Raw genomic sequence first — 20,872 nt, forward strand, 5'->3', positions numbered from 1 at the left:
AAGACGCACCCAATACAGTGACAAAGGCCTGACAGGTATCCTGACCAGCCTCATTTTCAACACGGCATGTGTATTCCCCGTCATCATCTTTGCTACTAGTTAAGATTTCCAGAATGCAAGATTTTTCTGTTGTAGTTAAGCTGCACTTTTCACTTTGTGCAATTTCTACACCATTCCTCTCCCAGGTAACATATATTGGAGGAGTTCCGGTATATGCACTCTCAAGTATAATAGGCTTTCCGGTTTCTATACTGTAATCTTTTATTTTCTTCACAAAAGCTGCAGGTTCTGATTTAGGAAAACAAATTATTAAGCAAGAATTGTAATAATCTCACAATCTAAAACAACTTTTTAAATAAAATTCTTACATGTATAAAAGTTACCTTTAACAAAGAGACGGGTAGTACATGAATCTTTCCCTGCATCATTAGAAACCACACACGTGTATTCACCGCTGTGGCTTGTCTCCAACTCATATAACTCCAAGATTGCTGTGGAATCTTTGAGTTTGATGTCACATGTTATGCTAGCGACAAGCTCACTGCTTCCCTTGAACCAGTGAATCTTAAATGGAGGTGTTCCTCTTATCACCCCTCTAAAGGACGCATTCATTCCAGGAAGTGCTTCCACAGGCTCAGGTTTATCCACAAATGAAGGAGGTTCTGAGGATGTGTTCAAGAAATTATAAGAATAAAAGATACATATTTAGTGGTGATACTTGCAAAACGCAATAAGATGCCAGAGAGATAGTATAACAAAAAGAGACCTTATTTATACAATAATATTTTTAAGAATTTATCATGTATCTCAAGGAACAAACTTGACATATATCATTGGTCATTATAGCAAAATGACCAAGCAATATTCTGACCTCCTGAGTGTTTTACTGATACTGACCTTGTACAATCAGTGTTGCACTGCATTCATCAGTTCCAGCAACATTAGATGCCACACAACTGTAAGTACCAACATCAGAAGACTCCAAATCGTTCATTTTCAAAACACAAAGTTTATCTGTAAAGCTAAGTTCATATTTGTCCCCAGTGAAAATTTTACTTCCATTGTGAAGCCAAGAAACAGACATAGGTTGTGAACCAGTAACTTTGCATTCCATAAGAACAGAAGAACCTAGTGCCCCAGTGGTCTCCTTCAGCTTTTTGGTGAAAGAAGGAGGTATAATTCGATCTATTTGACAAAAGGTAAGAAAAGAAATTAGATTAAGAAACCAGCCATTGAAAAAAGACTGTTATTTTCCTAAAACCCGGTAGATATATGAACTAACCAAGAACTTCAACCGTCGTTGTGCAGTTGCTCTTTCCAACATTATTTTTCACCTCAAACGTATATTCTCCACTGTCGCCTCTATTTGCAGACAAGATTTTAATGGAGGCTACTTTGTTAACAAGACTAAGTTTGTATCTTTCGTTGCTGATCAGTTCTTTGCCATCTTTAAACCAGCTGGCTGAAAGTTCCGGGGTGCCTGCCACAATACACTCTATGGTGCACACTTCTCCTGCAGTAACCCTTAATGGTTCTGGCTTTTCTACTATTGTTGCAGGTTCTGAAATAAAAGAAACTCATTTTCAGTTCTTAGAATAACTTGGGTCAATTTAAGTACGGGGATGAAGGATGAAAAAGGCATTGCTTCCCAAAAGATATGTATCACTCACCACTCAGATACTCAGTGGTTTGGTGGGAAACAATGTTGTTTTGGGTTTTATTGTTTTGTTATTTTTTTTTTTTTTACTTTTTAAAATTACCTAAAACAGATACATTGGCCATGCACTCCCTCATTCCTGCATCATTTTTAATCTGGCATATGTATTTTCCAGCACTACTTAGATCCGCGTTCCTGATTTGCAAAGTAGCAATATTTTCAAAGTGCGAGATCTTAGTATTTTCAGTTTCTCTGACAACATCTTCTTTATCCTTTAGCCAAAGAACAGAGATTGGTTGTGAGCCTTCTATTATGGCTTGTAATTCAATTGGTTCACCAATGGTTCTAGTAATGCTGTCCACCTTCTTCACAAACCTTGGTGGCTCTGAATGAAAGAAATGCAATATATATTAAGAATACAACCATTTTTGTTTCGTTTTTGTAATAGTTCACTAGACACAGCTTAGCAGATAAAAGAATTACCTTTTAATTTCACAGTGCAAATGCAAGTGTCACTTCCCACATCATTTGCAGATTTACAGTGATAGTCTCCAATGTCTGGTGCCTCCACATTAAAAATGTGAACGCAAGCAAGATGGTTTTTAGAAGTAAGTTTGTACTTTTTGCTACTTCGGATTTGTCTCCTATCTTTAAACCAAGTGACTTCAAAAGGTGGTGTCCCCAGAAGTTCACATTCAAGACTAATATCAACTCCTTTAAGGACTTCAGTTGGACTAGGCTTTCTGCTAAACACAGGGGGTTCTACAAAGAGAAGGAATGCAAATTATTGAGTTGCTATGCGTGCAGAAATAGCAGCAAAGTTAGCTCCTAAACACATTTATGTAAGTAAACAAAATGATACTCCGAAATGCTCGGATGAGAATGGGAAAAAATCTTATGCTTTTTGATTGTATCAAATTGGCAAAATAGCTAATTAATTTAGTTCAAGTAGTTTCATCATGCTAATATTTGACCAAAGCCAGTAGATTATTTGTGCTATATCTCATTGTGATTGGATGTGTCTAGTACTATGTATATAATGTGTCCAGGAAAGATTTAATAAGGCAAGCATGAATATTACATCATTATAAATTTAATATTAGTATATATGATAAATAAGATCATAAAATAATGGCGCCATGCGGTTTATTTAAACTTTTCCATTCTTACATTAGCATTGAGAGAATCTAAGCAGACGACAGCCACTATCGATTTGCTGGTCATGTTTCTAATGTCCGAATACTCAACTTTAACAAACATATTTGCCTATTTTACACTGTTGAAGTGATATAATTTTTTTTTGTTTTTCCTCTATTAATGAGGCAACATCTAAATTAATATAATAAATTTTATGTTAATTAAAAAAAATATTTGAAAATACTAGCAGATTTCGATTCTATTTCAAAGTTATATTTATTTAGAGGAAGGATCATTGTAATAAGCATTCTAAATTAAATTAAATTGAACTGACAACTGCTGGGAATTCAAAGTACACTTTTATGCCACAATAGAACTGTTTAGTGTAGGGGTAGGCAACCTCTGTCACGACAGATATTTTTTGAATACATCTCCCATAACACTCTTACATCCATAATGCTAGCAAATAATCATGGAAGATGTAGTCCACAACATCTGGAGTGCTAAAGGTTGCCCACCGCTGGTTTAGTGAATGCTATGTAAATGCTTAATTCTTATTCCATTTTCCTTACATCTTTAACCCCTTAAGGACACATGACATGTGTGACATGTCATGATTGCCTTTTATTCCAGAAGTGTGGTCCTTAAGGGGTTAAACTAGTAGTAATAGATTTAGTAGTAGTAATACTTTTATTTTTTTCCCCTTCAGAGCATTTCTGGTTATCTAATAATTAAATTGCCTGGTGTGTATGAAACATGGCAAATTGCTAAATAAATATTTGAGAGTTCTAAAAGATGCGTTGGATAGCAAGTATAGATGATATCATGGATTGAAAGCAGTTTCTGACCTTTAATAATAATCTTGGTACTGCAGCTTGCACTGCCCGCATCATTGTTTGCTTCACAAGTATAATCCCCACTGTCTTCAATACCAAGGTTGTTAATTTCAAGAACTGGTATATAATCAATGAATGATATGCTGTACTTTTCACTGGGTCTAATTTCACTGTCATTTTTGTACCAGGTGATTTTGATTTCAGGAGATCCGGTTATTTTGCATTCACTTCGGACTGAGTCACCGATCTTTAAAACTTTAGATGCCTCTAACTTCTTAATAAACTTTGGAGGTTCTATGAAGCCAAAAGAAATAAAAGAAAAGAAAGAAAGAAGGAAGGAAAATAGATATGTCATTAGCAGCACAAGTGGTACTAATTATATTCGATCCTGAGAAAAAGAATGAAAGCCTTATTTGATGTAAGTTATTAAGAGTTCTAAGAAAATAAATCCTAGTTTCACATTGAGTAGGACACAAACATAAAGACAAGCAAATCTCCGCACCTGTTACATGTAACATTGTGCTACAAGAATCGCTACCAACATCATTGGTAACTTGGCATGTGTATCGACCACTGCTTGTTCCATCGACTGTGAACAGATTTAAGAAACCTATAGACCCTTCCATTCCAAAAAAGCATTTGGCTCCAGAAAAGAGTTCCACTTCCTCTTTAAACCATTTAATTGAAAATGGTGGTGTTCCCTTGACTTCAATTTTAAAATCCACCAAAGAGTCTGGGATTGACTTCTGGCTTTCAGGTTTGACAATGAAGCTTGGAGGTTCTGCGACGTTGAAGAAAGAGTATTTAAATAAGTTAATACAATAGGAATGTTTTTTTAAAATGTTGCTTTTAGTAAGAGTTGCAAATATAAGGTTTAGGTTAATATTAAGGTTTCAAGAGCAAAAAGAGAAATAAAATGGTAAAATAAGAAATATCAAACCTTTCACAGTCAGAATGCCACTGCATTCAGCACTTCCCGCAACGTTGGCTACTTTGCATTTGTAATTGCCGTTATCAGATAGATCTAGATTGGCAACAGTCAAAGATATTGTATTTTCATGGCACACAAGTCTGTGTTTTGCACTGTGAAAGATTTCACTCCCATCTTTAAACCACTGTGCATTAATGGGCATTGAGCCGGAGACTTTGCAGTCCATTTGAATAGTGGATCCAATAACTTTAGCCATGTTAGTTAACTTTTTGGTAAAAGATGGTGGAATAGCTTGATCTGTCCAAATAAAAAAAGTATGGGCATTATTCATGAGTTTTGTGAAACTATATATATATATATATATATATATATATATACTTCTCGATAAGTATTTGTAAAATTGTACTAACCTAGAACTGTCACGTACGCCGTGCAACTACTGAGTCCAAAATCATTTTCAACTTTAAATGTATATTCCCCACTATCTTCTTTGCTCACGGACTGAATCCTCAAGCTTGATACGTTATCCTCGAAACTTAAAGTATAGTATCTGCTTGGCATTATTTGCCTGCCTTCTTTAAACCACCTAAACAGGAGTTCTGGAGTTCCAGCCACTGTGCATTCCAAAGTTACGGGGTCTCCCTCAGTTACATTTACTGACTTAGGTCTTTCTATGATTTGAGCTGGTTCTGGAGTAAAAAGTTAATTTTAGTTAGTTTAAAATATATTTATCATATGTTGTAATTAGTGTTTATGATATATATAGAGAGAGAGAGAGAGAGAGAAAGAAAGAAAGAAAGAAAGAAAGAAAGAAAGAAAGAAAGAAAGAGAACTGAAAACACCCTACCAACCTTGTGCTATGAGTAAAGCAAAACACTTTTCAGTTCCTGATTCATTGGAAGCCTGACATGTATATCTCCCTGGGTGGTCTGTTTCAACTGATCTTATGTACAGCGTTGCAATATTATTTTCAAAGGTAATATGAGTGTTGTCATCGTTCTCTAGAACTTTATCTCCTTTCATCCATAATACCGTTAAAGGTTCAGAGCCCACTACTGCACATTGGAATGCAGCAGAACTTCCAAGGACAGTAGTAGCATTTTCTATCTTCTGAGCAAAGGATGGAGGTTCTAAATAAGGTAAAGGGAATTTAAACATTTTATAAGTAATATGTATTTACTTATGTATTGTAGATTTGTAGATATATTCCGCTCAGATTATAACTAACCTTTCATGTGGACTGACGCTGTGCAAGAGCAACCTCCTGCTTCATTTGAGATAGTGCATTGGTATTCACCAGCATCAGAAAAGTCAAATTTGTAAATGTGAAGTTCAAATACTGATTCTTTTTGAACTAGCGAATACTTTTTACTGCTACGGATCTCTTTTTTGTTCTTCGCAAAGGTGACTTCATATGGTGGCGTTCCATCAACTTCACAAACCAGCTTCACATCAGAAGCTTTCACTGCTTCTAGTGGTTCAAACACTGTTTTAAAAGTAGGGGCTTCTACAAATCAGAAAACAAATATGGAATGTCATATTTGAAAGGGGACAAATCTTGGGCACTAGTTATAAAACAGGAAATGTTAAGTAGACTAAAATTTAAACAAACCTTTCACTTTAAGATCAATACTGCAGCTTTCACTGCCTGCCTCGTTGGTAGCTTCGCAAACAAATATACCACTGTCATCAACATCAGCATTGTCAATGTCAAGAGTGGCAATGCCATTTGCAAATGAAATTTCATATTTGTCACTAGCTGTAATATCATTTCCATCCAGGTACCAAGTCACCTTGATCTCAGGTGTGCCAGCTATTTGGCATTGAAAACTTGTGGATTCACCTTTCCTTAACATCAACAATGGACTTGGCTTCTTAACAAACCGAGGGGGTTCTAAACAAAAGTAAAACAAATTTTTTTACACTGCAGAAAGCCTACAATAATGTTAACAATGCTTTTAAATATTAATAAAAAAAGAAGGCAAACCTTTAACGAAGAGAGTTGCCTTACAAGTTGTCATGCCAACATCATTAGTGATTTGGACTGTGTAACTTCCCGAATCAGCAACCTTTGCTGACAACAGCTCAAGAGTACTCGAGGTTTCATCCTTCCAAACTGATCGATTTGCTCCAGAAAGAAGTTCTTTGCTATCTTTAAACCATTTTATTACCATGGGTGTGGTGCCATTCATAAGAGCTTTGAACTGTACTCTAGAACCCGGCAGAGTGTCTTGCGACTGGGGTTTCTCAATAAAGTATGGTGGTTCTAAAATATTTAAGATGGAAAACAAAGTTATACAAACTTACTCTATCATTTTTAGGGTTCGTAGTGAAAGAATGGATTCAAAATCCTAACCTTTAACGGTTAAATATCCACTGGTCTGGTTCTTTCCAGCTTTATTTGAGGCGGCACAAGTGTAGGTTCCACTGTCTGAACCTTCCAGCTCATTAATTTCCATAAATGCGATGTTATCATGGAAAGAATACTTGTGCTTTCTGCTAGGCAAGATCTCCTGCTCATCCTTTAACCATTTAACAGTTATAGGATGGGAGCCAGAAACTATACATTCCAGATTGACAAAGGATCCCTTCACACTGTCCATTTTCTTCAATTTCTTTGTAAATGATGGTGGTATTATTAGATCTGATTAACACAGAAAAAAATACTGTGTTAAAGAAAGCTAAAACATTTTTTAAGGACAATATATAAATATATATATTACAAAGAATACTAACCCAGTACATTAACAGATGCACTGCAGGTGCTTCTGCCAACATCGTTTTGAACTTCAAATGTGTATTCCCCACTATCATTCTTTTCTGCTGAAATAACTTTTAAGACAGAAACATTCTCGGTAAAGCTTATCTTATATTTAAGGCCAGATTTTAATTCGTTTCCATCTTTGAACCATTTGGCTGTGATCTCTTTAGTTCCTGAGAATTTGCACTGTAAAGTGGCTGGGTCACCTTCTGTGACATCCACGGATACGGCCTTGTCAATGATCGTAGCTGGTTCTGTTATGAATGGGATAATATAATTTAGAATGGAAATGTTCAAACTGTACATGAGCATCTCAGTCTAGAATGCTGAGAAAGATACATCAAAAGTAACAAACCTTTTACTGCCAACACTGCGGAGCATCTTTGAATTCCTGCATCATTTTTGGCCTCACAGGTGTATTTTCCACCAAGATTGCTTTTAACAGAAGTTATGTGTAATGTAGCTACATTGTTTTTAAAGATTGCTTTTATGTTTTCACCTTCCATGATCTCATCATTGTCTTTCCACCAGGAAATGGTAATGGGCTGTGAGCCTTTCACAGAGCACTGGAATGCAACCATTCCTCCAATAAGTGAACTAAGGTTCTCGATCTTCCGAGTAAATGTAGGGGGTTCTAACAGAAAAATACATTTTTGATAAATATCAGACTTAAAGCTAAGAAGCGATTTATAAATTAAAACTCAATTGATTTGTTCTACATTTGACTAACCTTTTAGGCTCACAAGAGAGCTACAGAGGCAACTTCCAACATCATTAAATACCCTACACTGATATTCTCCGATGTCCGCTGAATCAAATCTTGAAATATTAAGGCTTAGAACTGTATCCTGGAAAAAGGTTTTGTACTTTCTACCACTCCGAATTGGTTTGTTATCTTTAAACCACGAGACATCAAATGGTGCAGAACCTGTGAGTTCCCCTTCCAAATTAATATCAGAGTCTCTTAAAACTTCAGCGTTTTCAAACTCTTTTCTAAAAGATGGGGGTTCTGTAGCATAAAACAAAAATGCCCTCATAATTAGCAGGCTAAAGAAAACTTAAATTATGTTAATTTTGTATGAAATATTATGGTTAAAATAGAATAGTATTAAAACACACCTTTAACTATCACAGCACAGCTGCAAAAATCTGTACCAGCTTCATTTTTCGCTTGACATACATATTCACCAGTATCTTCAAGGCTTATACTGAAGAGTTTAAGAGCTGCAACAGAGTTTGAGAATGGCATGCTGCATGTGTCACTCTCTTTTATTTCTCTGTCATTTTTAAACCATGTAATTTTTATGGTAGGCGTCCCGGCAACCGTACATTCCAACTGTACAGAGTCGCCTTTCTTGAACAGTAGTGATGGTTCTAACTTCTCAACAAAATTTGCAGGTTCTGCAGGATTTAAAAAGAGTTATTAAGAAACAAAGAAGAGACGCAAAAGAGTGTAAGAGTACAGGATTCAGTGCAAATTTAAGAAGAAAATGCAAACCTTTTACAAACACGTTTGCACTGCATTCCACTACGCCAGCAACATTGCTGACTTTGCAGACGTAATTCCCTGAATCAGTAGTTTTTACTGCATAAAGTTCCAAAGTGCTACTGGTGTTTTCCTTAGCGATGTAGCAAGCTCCTCCAGTTTTCAGTTCTTCAACACCTTTAAACCACTTTATTGTCAATGGTGGTGTTCCCTTAAAAGTGGTTTTCAAACACACAGTAGATCCTGGCAAGGAATCCTGTGATTCTGGTTTAGATATGAAGCTTGGTGGTTCTAAATGTATTAAGAAGAGAGATTTTAATATACCCATAATGACACTAAAGAAGAATCACGCAGTTTAACCTAAAAGAACAAAGAACACATCTGTCAAACCTTTTACAGTTAGAGCTCCTTTGGTATCTTTTGTTCCAGCTGCGTTTGTTGCTCTACAAACATATGTTCCAGAATCATTCATATTTAGTTGTCTTATCTCCAAAAGAGCAGTGCCTTCCACAAAGGACAGTTTGTATTTATCAGCAGTGAGTTCTTGTTCATTTTTAAACCATACAACTTTCATAGGTAAAGAGCCTGAAACTTTGCATTCCAAGCGACAGGAAGCATTTACTACGCTGTCGATGTCCCGTAAAGGTTTTGAAAATGATGGAGCAATAGTTCGATCTGTTTATGGTAGATAGAAAGAAGTATGTTCATTTTATACAAACTTTTAAGTATTAAGAAAAATAAATATATATATATATATATATTTTAATTAGTTCCATATTATACTGACCTAATACTGTAAAAGTAGTCTTGCAGCTACTGCTGCCCACATCGTTGGACACCTCAAATGAATATTCACCACTGTCCTGAATTTCAGCTGAATAAAACTTCAACGTAGCAATATTATTTTTAAAACTTATTCTGTATTTTTTGCCAGAGGTTATTTCTTTTCCTTGCTTAAACCACCTGACCTTAAGTTCTGGAGTGCCAGCAACTGTGCATTCCAATGTGGCTGGATCGCCTGCAGTCACCTGTATCAGCTCAGCCTTTTCAATTATTTTTGCTGGTTCTATAATAAAATTAGACAGAGTGAGTTATGAATGCTATGTGAACTAGAGTGGCTGACAGAAGGGATTCTCTAAATTAGAAAGGGCCAACTGACCTTTTACCAACAACTCTGCAAAACAGGTCTGGCTCCCTGCATCGTTTTCAGCTACGCATGTGTACTTTCCTGCGCTGCTTATCTGAACACTGCTAATGTGCAATGTGGCAATGTTATTGTCAAATGTCATTTTGATTTTGTCATCTTCTCTGACCAGATCTCTTCCTTTCATCCATGAGACAGTAATGACTTCAGAACCTTTGACAACTGCTTGCATGGAAACATTGTTGCCGACAACGGAGGTGACGTTTTCAATCTTCTTCACAAACATTGGAGGTTCTAATTCAAGAAACAGAGATAATCTGAAAAATCCCTGTTGTGAAGTTTTCATAACTATGTGCAAAACTACAGTTGAGGTAAAACTCCTAATTTGTTTCAAGGGAATATTCACAATTAATGTGAAAACCCAGTGAAACTTTTGTAAGTAAATATCCACCAGACCGACTGTTTTAGGCATGAAAAAGGCCTTTTTATTTGGAAAGAACATTTTTTTCCATTACACAGGACATCCCAAGGGAGGCCTACATGGAAATGAAAGCACATTTATCAAGAAGATATGCTTAGACGTCTCAAATATGAACACACTATTAGTGAACATAAAGATTAAGTTACACATTTTAGTTGCTTAAACTGTTTACAAGGAACTGTTTGCCCTTATAAACAGATTTGTCCATCACTATATGTAACTAGAAAATGCAATACAGAAAATAATATAAGGGTTCAACTGCAAGAGATGGTGGATATTTCAAGATGAATAGTAGATCGTTACCTGCTCCCCCACCTTCAGGGCTAAAATAACATTCTGAAAAAGCTCAAATCATAAATTAAGCTTTAAAAGAGTGTTGGCATACTTCCCAACTTCTGAGACCCCAGAAGCATGAGACCGGTGGGTGGGAGGTAAAGGAAGACGGCCAATGATGTGTGAATGCCCATCAGGTTGCCTGCAAATCCACTGAAGGCAGACCATGCATGGAGAACTGATTCAGTGCAGGGTCATAGTGCCCTGAACATAGCAAGAGCATGTCTAATGATGTGCTCACGCTATACTTCTTGTATATCAACAAAAGAGAACTAAGTCGGGACAGCAGGGCAGGACCTGAAAATCGGGACTGTCATGACCAAACCTGGATGACTGGGAGGCCCTATTTTGGCCCTTGTAGCAGCTTTAATATGACTGCCTAGCACAAAGTGATTCTAAGCAGCACAGTTCCTAACACACAGAAGGTGAAGAGTTTGCTACTGGAGCTACAACATAATGTAGTCAAACAAGTTAGCGTCTGAACACATCCTGGTGAATATACTCATGGTCCCTATGTATAAAATGTCTAGGTTACGTTATAAATCTTACTCAATGGCATCGAGATTCCTTTACTTTATGAAGCAGCATGAAAATGTAGCCCTTCTAGTACCAATAAGTAGAAGACACTTATTATTGCCACTCGAAGGATCATCAAATGTGAAAGTATCTAATTATATATTGATTTAATTGAAGAATGTCTTCATTGCAGATAAGAGCTGTCGGCTAGCAAAGACTTTGTTGGTCAAGAAAGAGACATCATAAGGATTTTTAACATTAGAAGAAAGACCTTTCAAGAGTAACCTTATTGGTACTAACCTTTAAGCCTGTATGTTGTACCGCAGATGCACTTGCCAACTTCATTAGCTACAACACACTCATATTCCCCAACATCTGCGCTATTAAAAGAAGAGATTTCCAGACACGCAAGAGACCTTTGAAATATCAACCTGTATTTTTTACTACTTCGTATTTGTTTCTTGTCTTTATACCAGCTAATTTCAAATGGTCCAGTACCAAGTATTTCACACTGAAGCATTGTGTTGGAGCCTTTGACAATCTCTGCTGGTTCAAGCTTTTTGATGAAAGAAGGAGGTTCTAAAAAAGCATCAAATGGTCAGTAAGTTACCATAACTACAGTTGAGAAACATGCAACTTTCCATCTCACAATATATATTCCGTGTAATTGTACACAAGATACAAACCTTTTACAATAATTTCTGAAGTGCAGCTTTCACTGCCAGCATCATTAAGTGCTTCACAAGTGTAACTTCCACTATCATCAACTTTCATGTTGGTGATATCTAAAATAGCCTCTGAATTGTCGAAAGACATTGTAAACATGTTACTCGGGCTTATAGCCGTATTATTCTTGTACCAAGTGACGTGGATTTCAGGAGAGCCTTTAATTTTGCACCTCAGGTGTGCTGACTCGCCCTGTTTTAACACATAAGATGGTTCTATCTTCTTCACAAAAGACGGTGGTTCTAAAGAAAGATTTTAAGAAGAAAAAGAAGATACCGAAACAAGAGAATAAGATTTTGGTAGCAGACAGAGACTCTGTACAAGACGGAATGGAAGAGCATCCACACTTAATTGTATTGTTCAATTTGTTTCAAGATATATATTTATATATGTAATATAGATATATACCAAGTACATATACATTCTCATATATTCCTCATAGAGCACAGGACAAGACAAAGAGACAATTTTAACTGGCAAAATAAAATATATAGCTACATTTCTTAAAATGCCAACTCTAACCAATTATTTAATGTATTCTGTTCACTGATATCTCTAAATACAATTTTAGATTATTGCATTACATTAATTCATCTCGGAAATGCTTTCTCCGCATCTCTTACCTCTGATTGTAACAGCTGAAGAAGTTGAGCTGCTTCCAGCATCATTTGTAGCGGTGCATACATAATTTCCGGAATCCTTAATTTTAGCTATAGGAATTTCAAGAGATGCCACTTTATCATCAAAATAGATCTTGTAGTCCTTTCCAGGGAGGAGTTTGTGGCCATCTTTTGTCCAGATGATGGTCACTTTTCTGTCTTCGTCTACTTGACATTCAAGACGTATGGTTTTATTGACAGCAGAGCGCAAAGGTTCTAGCTCTTTAATGAAATGTGGCTTATCAATAACTGTTAAGTCAGCTTGGCAGGTGTCTGTTCCAAACTTGTTTGAGGCTTTGCAAGAATATGTGCCTTTATCGGCAGTTGAAAGAGTCGAGATCTCTAAGGTATGCTTGTTGTTTACCGCTGAGATCTGACAGTTCTCAGAAGCAGAGATGGTGAATCCATCTTTCTGCCATATTGTATCAATTACTGGGGTCCCTGACACTGTGGCCTGGAATTTGGCTTTCTTACTCACAAAAGAAGTAACAGACTCTGGTCTGGTAACAAAAGATGGAGGAACGGCTTCTGCAATAAAAAGATAGGGTTCAATATTTAATCAGTGCAATCATATTGTAACACTAGAGAAAATTAATAAATAAGAGAACAATGTAAGAATTAATATGCATCGCAAGCATTTGGACATTTTCACTAGTCCACTAGCCTGTGACTATGAAGAAAATGTCTATAGTATACTATATAATAAGAAATGATTATGTGAGGATCGAACTATTATAACTTTATACTGGTATTATCTGTGTCGCACACATCTGTGGCAATCTCTAGAAAAGAAAAATTATTGCATATAAGAAAGATGAAATAGTATAACCGATTTAAGCTTGATTAATTTCCAGTCACAAATACATTGTCCATAGGAGGTTGCTTACAAGTGACCTTAGATTATTTTTACCATTTTGTGCAGAAATATTCATATACAGATTTATGTATATTTAACAAAGATTTTCATGATTTGTATGCAAGAATTCAAAGTATCTCTTTAAACATTTAGCAACGAGAAGAAATTATCTTTTCTTGGTGAGATCAGAATCCCACAATTGAAAATTGGAAAAAAAACACAGTAAAGAATAATTTTGAATAAGGCTATTATGATAGTTAACATTTCTGGTTTAAAATGGACCAGAGTCTCTCAATTTGTCCCCACATAATTAACAGGATTTGTAAGAAAAACGTCAGCTAATAATTAATATCTCAAAGAACATGTCAAACAATTTAGCATAACAACCAATTGATCAACCCCCTTCTCTACAGTCGTGTACTGGTGACCCCCTTCATCCATATTGCAATCCCACTGGTTTTACTTAAGAACAACTTTGTACAGTGTGTTATGAAAGCAATAACACATTTTTAATTTACTCACATTGCCCCTATTCATCATTTCTTATAAGTCTTTGTCTTAAAATGCCATTCCAAGCATTATATTTACTAGCATAACAAATGCACACAAGATATTTAAGTCAGCTTTGGAATATGTATTCTAGATTTGTATATGCTAGTAAAATTGGAAAACAATAAAACATACTGTCCTGCCTTGATTTTTTCCCCCCTACCTCTCTGTCATTACATGTGTATTGTCACTGAGGCTGTGGTGTTGCTGCACATTTATAGCATTCTCCATAGATGTGATTGGAAATGGGCACACACTGACAAAGCTGCAGCCTCATTAAACCACCACTGAAGTAAATAAACAGCAGTATAAATATAATTAAGATACACAAGGATCTCCCAATAATTTTATACACGCGGGCTCTGTAATTCTTCCACTAAGTGCAATAAGAGTTACAGGATTGACTGAAACATTACCTTTATTCCCTTAATTGGGGAGGGAATCAAAGTATATAATTTTTTTATCTGTGTCAAATTGCATTGTTTTTCAAATAGTGTATATGAATAGACTCAAAATGTAAGCTGAAAGAGATCTTCTCTATCCTAGAAATATGTGTGACAGTATCAGTTAAACATATTACTCTTTTTTACTTCTGTGCAATTATTTCATTGGTTCCTGTAGACTGTAATATCATGATAGCATAATATCCTTGTTGTCACCGTATATACATATATAACTATATATATATATATATATATGTATATATATATATATGCATATATATATATATATCCACACACACATATGATTGTGTGTGTGTGTATTTTCGACTGTACAAATTCTGCTCTTACCAGTTACATTCAGGGACGCTGTGCTGCTAACGGTACCAAACTGGTTTGATGCTTTGCAAGAATATTCTCCACAGTCAACAACTTGAGGTCGGATAATCTCCAGAGTTGAAATGTAGTTCAATGTCTTGACAGAATACTTGTCACTCTCATAAATCTCCCGGCCAGACTTGAACCACTGGAATCTGACGTTGGGTGCAGGCTCTGTCTCACAGGTGAAAACTGCAGATTGGCCAACAGCTACTTCCAAGGACTCAACTTTCCTTCTTAGAATTGGAGCTGTTTTAAAAATAAAAAAAATAAAATATGAGGTGTATAATAAAATGAAAAATGATAAAACTTGATTTAAAAGAAAAGGGTAGGCTGTGTGAACAGTCCAGAAAATGTGATAGGAATATGGCTGTCACGATGGAAGGAAATGGTTAACAACTGTGATCTGCATATTAAATAGTCACACCAGAGTGATATATGGAATCCAAGAACTGCAACTGAATGATGTGAGCATGCACAAAAAGAGTGGTTTATTACATACAGTGATCTTAAGACAATTGATAAAAAAAAAAACATGAAAAATGCATTAATTAATTCAACCTGAAGATTTTGAAAATGACTGGTGAAAACAGGACAGGAGTGATCTAAAAGTGCAAATGTGAATTTGTGCAGATACAAACGCGTTGTTTTCAGTTGTGGATTTAGAACTCGTGAACGGAAAATGAAAAGGTGCCCAAAATAATCTTGACATGGTGCTGACGATATGAACTGTGCCACTTTTTAATGTGTTGTGGATGGGGATATGGAGATGGATGTTCCAAAACATTTGTGTTAGTACCATATAAAGCATTGTCAAGTGAAATGCGTTGGATCATATTTTAGCAACGTATCACCTTTGATGTTTATGAAGTGCAAAGCCTAGCTTTTTTTTTTTTTAAGTATAGCTAAATGCAAGCATACACATATAAATAAAAGTAAAGGAATAAATGTGGGACTGTTAATACTGTGTGCAGTTTACATTAGAGATACAGGAGGCAGAAGTGTACAGAATTATTAGACAGAAAAATTATGATTTATGCAATTACAAACTAAAAAGAGTTTGCAATGTACAACAGTGCAAATTATAGTTGACGCTTTCTACATTTAAAGGGACAACATTAATAAATTTCAAACCAGTTTTCATAAAACCCTTAAGATGGTGTTGATAACTTTGCTATAGCAGCTTACACGGTTACAACACACACCAGATGTTTCTGGTGCTTCCCGTTAATGAACATCTTAGCTGACTTATTAATATTTTACTCTAAAATTTGAAATTCATATTAATTCACTTTAGTAAGTAACCCTGTAATTGTTCCGGTAGGATCCCTTAATTGATGATTCAATACACTAGGTTGTTTATGAGAACTGGTTGAGAAAATAGTGCATTGTGCGTTAAATAACAGCAATAGTAAACATAATCAACTATCTGCAAAGCTAGCAAAAAGTGCAATATGCATTAGCCGTTGTGCAGACTGTATAGTTAGAACAGAATATAAGACTATTTCAATGTATGAAGAAGCTTGTTTTGTTATTAGCTAGTACGTGCACATGTATGGGAACCTGAAAGGTGTTTTATATTAGCAGGGAGGCATTAATATTATTTTATCCCCGTAATCCAACCTCTTTTAATAACTGTGAGTGTCGCTGATGTTGTTGTTTTGCCAACGTCATTCACTGCCTCACACGTATACTCTCCTTGATGCACCTCCAATTGCACTTTGTTGATTGCTAGTGTATATGTTTCACCATCCTGTGAGCACATGATCTCTATGCTTGAAGACAACAGTCTACCCTCAAAATACCAACTAACATGCTCAGCATTGGTTATTGTTGTTGTGAGAACAGTGCTATCTCCTTCTTCGGCAACAGTGTCCGATAAGCCTTGCTTTATGGTAGGCTTATCAGAAACTATAACAGTTTCATCCTCATATATTTCTTCCCACCGTTCTTTCCTTCTTATTATTTCTGTGGTGTCTTGGACAGTTACAGCAGATATATTAACTTCATCAGTACCAGCAGATGCACCTATATCCTTTATTTCCATATTAAGTAATACTGTACTAGCTGACTGCATTGGAGGACTATGCTCAAACTCATCTGGTTCAGTGGTGGCATTGAGTTGCCAGATGTCTACTTTATCAGGTGAAACAATTGCAGCTTCCTGGACCATGGGTTTAACTGAAACAGCTGCTGCTGTAATTACTTTAGTAGCTGTACTTGTAACAAGCAAGTTCTCCTGTCTTGGAATATCTCCAATCCTTGATTCTTCTGCTTCCAACACATGCATCTCTTCTTTGATTATAGCTTGTAATGCACTCTTGAGTTCAGATTTTATATCAGCCATTTGTGGATAAACCCCAGGAAGTGATAACGTTATTTCCTCAATGGCAAAATTGCCTGTGGTTATCAGATACGTGCATATGATATATTTTGGTTCTTTCATAATCTGAACTGTCTTGACCTCTATATTTTTAGCATTGTACAATAATTCAGAAGAGAAGATGCATGGTTTATTTGTCAAAGCTGATCTTAATGCATTTCTCACGTGAGTCTTCATTTGTAAATGAAAAGACTTTGGAACCTCACAAACAAGAGACTCTTCCTTACTAAGCATTTCTGGATCAAATGTTTCTGTGACGCTCAGTGATTTCTTTGCTTGGCTTTCTACAGTTAATGTCTCAGCTTCTGGTTTATGTATCGCATCTGAATGTACCTCTTTGATTGCTTGTTTTTCTTCAGTTAATAGAGGGAGCTTGATTGATTGTCCTTCCTGGATTCCTGATGCAAAATCTTGTTGTTCCTCAACTAAAATAACGACACTTTCTATTATTGAGCCATGATCTTCAATGGATGGGACTTCTAATTGCATTTTGGATTCATTCATAGTTTTGGACATTTGCACATCAATCTCTGGAAAAGCAGAGTCATGAGCTTCATCGATAGTCTTTCTTTCAGAGGCAACGCATAACTGCAAACTTCTTTGGTGATCCTCCTTCTGTAGAGAAGCTCTCTGTTCTTTCAGTGCTTCTAGGAGATTTTCTTTTGGCAATACTGCTACTTGTTCCACAATGTTGGTACGTTTGTGTTGTTGAAGCTCAGTAGTAATAAAAGGTTGTAGTCCTTCTGGTGATATTTGGAGGTTCTGTACTGTCTCCGCTGAAAGTGTATTTTTTTCTTCCATAGTCAAGCACCGACTATACATTTTTTCCATTTTTTGCAATGCAAGTTCTGGCTCAGATTTTTTGAAAATAAAATGTTCTTCTTTAGGCAGCATCAATTCAGATTGTATAGTTTGAATATGTAGCAGAGATGGCTGTTCCTTGGAAAAATCTAAGTTTACTTCTTCATCTGCCCGAGGTACATGTGTAAAACTCTCACTTAAAATTGGTTTATGTTCACTTGACAACAAAGAATGCAGAAAGATTGGGCTTTTTCTGATTTCTGCCTGATTTTCAGATGGTAGGGTAAAACTAAAAGGCTGTTCACTAGAAGAAAGTAAGAGAGAATCTACAACTTGCAAATGCAGAGGTTCTTTCTGCTCTTGTTTTACAATTCCTACGTCTGCACTCTCAATATCAGGGACTGGTAGCGTATATTCATGTGCAAGCTGATGTTTCTCTTCTGAAACAAGACTACTAACTACAGGTGCATCTTTTACAAGTGAAGCTTTTTCTTCTGTGGACTGATTAGCATTAAATATATGTTCTTTTCGAAGTGCCTGTTGTGAATCTGTTACAGATATACTTAATGGATCCAAATAAGCTCCATCTGCTCTAGAAAAAAGACCTTGAATAATTTCCTCTAGAGGAGGATTTCCCTGACAAAGGGAATGTTCTTTTGTTAGTTGTTCAACAACTTCAACACCATGGGTTTGTAAGACCTGTCTTGGCCCATAACTTGAAACAGCAGTTTCCTCATCATTACTAAGAAAAGACTCACTTGTATCACATAATATTGCACGTTTTTCTTCTGCTAAGACTGACATACTGTTAGATTTCTTTTCTCTTGTGAAATCTAGCTGCACAGAGCCTTGATAGCTATCTTTCAGCTTACTTTCCTTATCTGTTACAATAGTTTCTTCAACTACAGGCAAAAGCAGTGACTCAGTTTGGGGACAAGGTAACTCTTCTATTAATGGGCTTTTTATATCATCTACATGCTGCTCACTAATGTCTCTATGTTCGAGGACAGCTGATGTTGCTAGAGGCAAGTGTTCTTTTGTTTCAGACTCTAGCTGTACTATGCTTTGATCCATATAGGTCACACCGTGCTCTGCATCTATTTCTACTTTGCTTAAGTCAGTGTGTCTACCTTCAATTCCAATTGTATATAACATTGTGTGGCCTTCCTGCAACTCTGTTCTTGCTTCTCCAGGGAGTTTAACTGCATATAAACGTGTTTCGGTTGACTCTTGCATAGAAGATTTCTTATAGGACTTTGTGATCTTTTTTTGTGGATCCTCGGGCACAATTAAGTCTGCTGTACAAGAAGCCTCTCCAAGACTGTTAAATGCTTTACACATGTAGGAACCACTATCTTCCAAGCGTACTTTGTGTACCGTTAAAGATCCACTTCCATCTTGCTTATGATAAATAATGAAATGCTTACTGGGTATTATCTGCAAGTCATCCTTGAACCATTGCACTTTGGGTTTTGGATCTCCAATAATTCTATATTCAAATACAGCTTTATTATTTTGTGAACTCCTAACAGTTTCTATTGGTTTTACAAAACTAGGGGCACCCTGACAACTATGTAGCTTTTCCTGTTCTTTTTTGCGACTCTCTGTTGTTTCTTGGTGTTCTACAGTAAAATAACAGCTGCACATGGTCTCTCCGTGACTATTGCTAGCAATACAAATATATTCCCCCTCGTTCTCTCTTTTCACATATGGAATTATGCAACTGTACTCATTGCCGTCATATACAAACGTGTAGGCTTCACAAGAGCTCAAAATTGCACCATTATGCAACCACTGAATTTTAGGCAACGGAACACCACTAACAAGTACCGATAACGTGGCTACATCTCCTATTCTAGATTCTACAGGTGTGAGCTGTTTCAGAAAAACTGGCACGGTGCTTTCTTTTTTTAATTCTAAACAGCTGGAATAGACTGAAGCTTCAGGCATGAGATCAAGTGCTCTAGATTTGTTTAATAATTGTAGCTCGCTGCTGTAGGTTTCTGTTTTCTCCACCTCCTCGGAAGATACAATATAAGTACTAGAAATTTCTGTATAAAAAAGCAATTAACAGCATATTAATGCATTTCCTATACTAGGAAAGTGAGTGTTATAAATCTGGCTATAAAAAACATACTTCAGTTTGTCATTCGATAGGTTAATAATGTGTACTGGAGCCCTAATCAATGAGTAAAATCATTTAGAACCCAATAAATCTGTGGGTTGACTGTTCAATGACAAAAAAATCACTAGGACATTAGATTTCCATAGGTGGTCTGTCCAATGACTGATCTTGGTTCTAGAATTCCAGAACTCTAAGTGCACTATTCAAAAACTTAAATGGGTTAAAATTTCAGAATTACGTTTAACCATTCTAAAAGTGTTTCAAATGCATGCAATCCTTTGAAAATACTAATGGTGAGCAGCATGTTATGGTAAGTAATTATGTAAATGTACAATTTGTCTTATTAAGTCATGGTAATTAAACATCTACATAACCATTGACATCTGTATTACAAATTCCATAACACACAACTCTGAAACCATATTGCTCTAGAAATTATACATCTTACAGATAGATTACTTATAAAACAGGGGACAGTTTGTAAAGCCAAATTTAGCTTATTAAAGAGGTCCTGGTTCACAGATCATGCCAGTGCAGTTTCACGGCTGAACTGCTTGCCATTTAGGAGTTAAATTACTTTACTTATTCATCCATAGCCACACCTCCCCGGCGGAGTCTCACACAGCCTCCCTACAAACATCCTGGAATATCTTATTTATAAACTTCCCTTATT

At 36.1% G+C, this 20,872-nt stretch overlaps 1 protein-coding gene across 1 annotated transcript in view; it reads right to left on the reverse strand.

Annotated features, from left to right (window-relative positions):
• TTN (titin) overlaps positions 1–20,872 on the reverse strand; it is a 244,075-nt gene that overhangs the window by 161,353 nt on the left and 61,850 nt on the right. Inside the window, exons 44-70 of the mRNA XM_063429784.1 lie at positions 14,864–15,139; positions 12,632–13,195; positions 11,969–12,250; positions 11,583–11,861; positions 9,968–10,246; positions 9,596–9,874; positions 9,199–9,483; positions 8,821–9,099; positions 8,442–8,723; positions 8,053–8,331; positions 7,678–7,956; positions 7,298–7,576; positions 6,918–7,205; positions 6,549–6,827; positions 6,174–6,455; positions 5,790–6,068; positions 5,413–5,691; positions 4,972–5,250; positions 4,571–4,858; positions 4,133–4,411; positions 3,643–3,924; positions 2,141–2,419; positions 1,761–2,042; positions 1,283–1,561; positions 898–1,185; positions 384–662; positions 10–288 (exon numbers count right to left, since the gene is read on the reverse strand). Coding sequence (XP_063285854.1) covers positions 10–288; positions 384–662; positions 898–1,185; positions 1,283–1,561; positions 1,761–2,042; positions 2,141–2,419; positions 3,643–3,924; positions 4,133–4,411; positions 4,571–4,858; positions 4,972–5,250; positions 5,413–5,691; positions 5,790–6,068; positions 6,174–6,455; positions 6,549–6,827; positions 6,918–7,205; positions 7,298–7,576; positions 7,678–7,956; positions 8,053–8,331; positions 8,442–8,723; positions 8,821–9,099; positions 9,199–9,483; positions 9,596–9,874; positions 9,968–10,246; positions 11,583–11,861; positions 11,969–12,250; positions 12,632–13,195; positions 14,864–15,139 — 7,863 coding nt within the window. The remainder of the gene's footprint in view (positions 1–9; positions 289–383; positions 663–897; positions 1,186–1,282; positions 1,562–1,760; positions 2,043–2,140; positions 2,420–3,642; positions 3,925–4,132; positions 4,412–4,570; positions 4,859–4,971; positions 5,251–5,412; positions 5,692–5,789; positions 6,069–6,173; positions 6,456–6,548; positions 6,828–6,917; positions 7,206–7,297; positions 7,577–7,677; positions 7,957–8,052; positions 8,332–8,441; positions 8,724–8,820; positions 9,100–9,198; positions 9,484–9,595; positions 9,875–9,967; positions 10,247–11,582; positions 11,862–11,968; positions 12,251–12,631; positions 13,196–14,863; positions 15,140–20,872) is intronic.

This window comes from Pelobates fuscus, chromosome 8 (genome assembly GCF_036172605.1).
Source record: "Pelobates fuscus isolate aPelFus1 chromosome 8, aPelFus1.pri, whole genome shotgun sequence".
NCBI classification, from domain to species: Eukaryota; Metazoa; Chordata; class Amphibia; order Anura; family Pelobatidae; genus Pelobates; species Pelobates fuscus.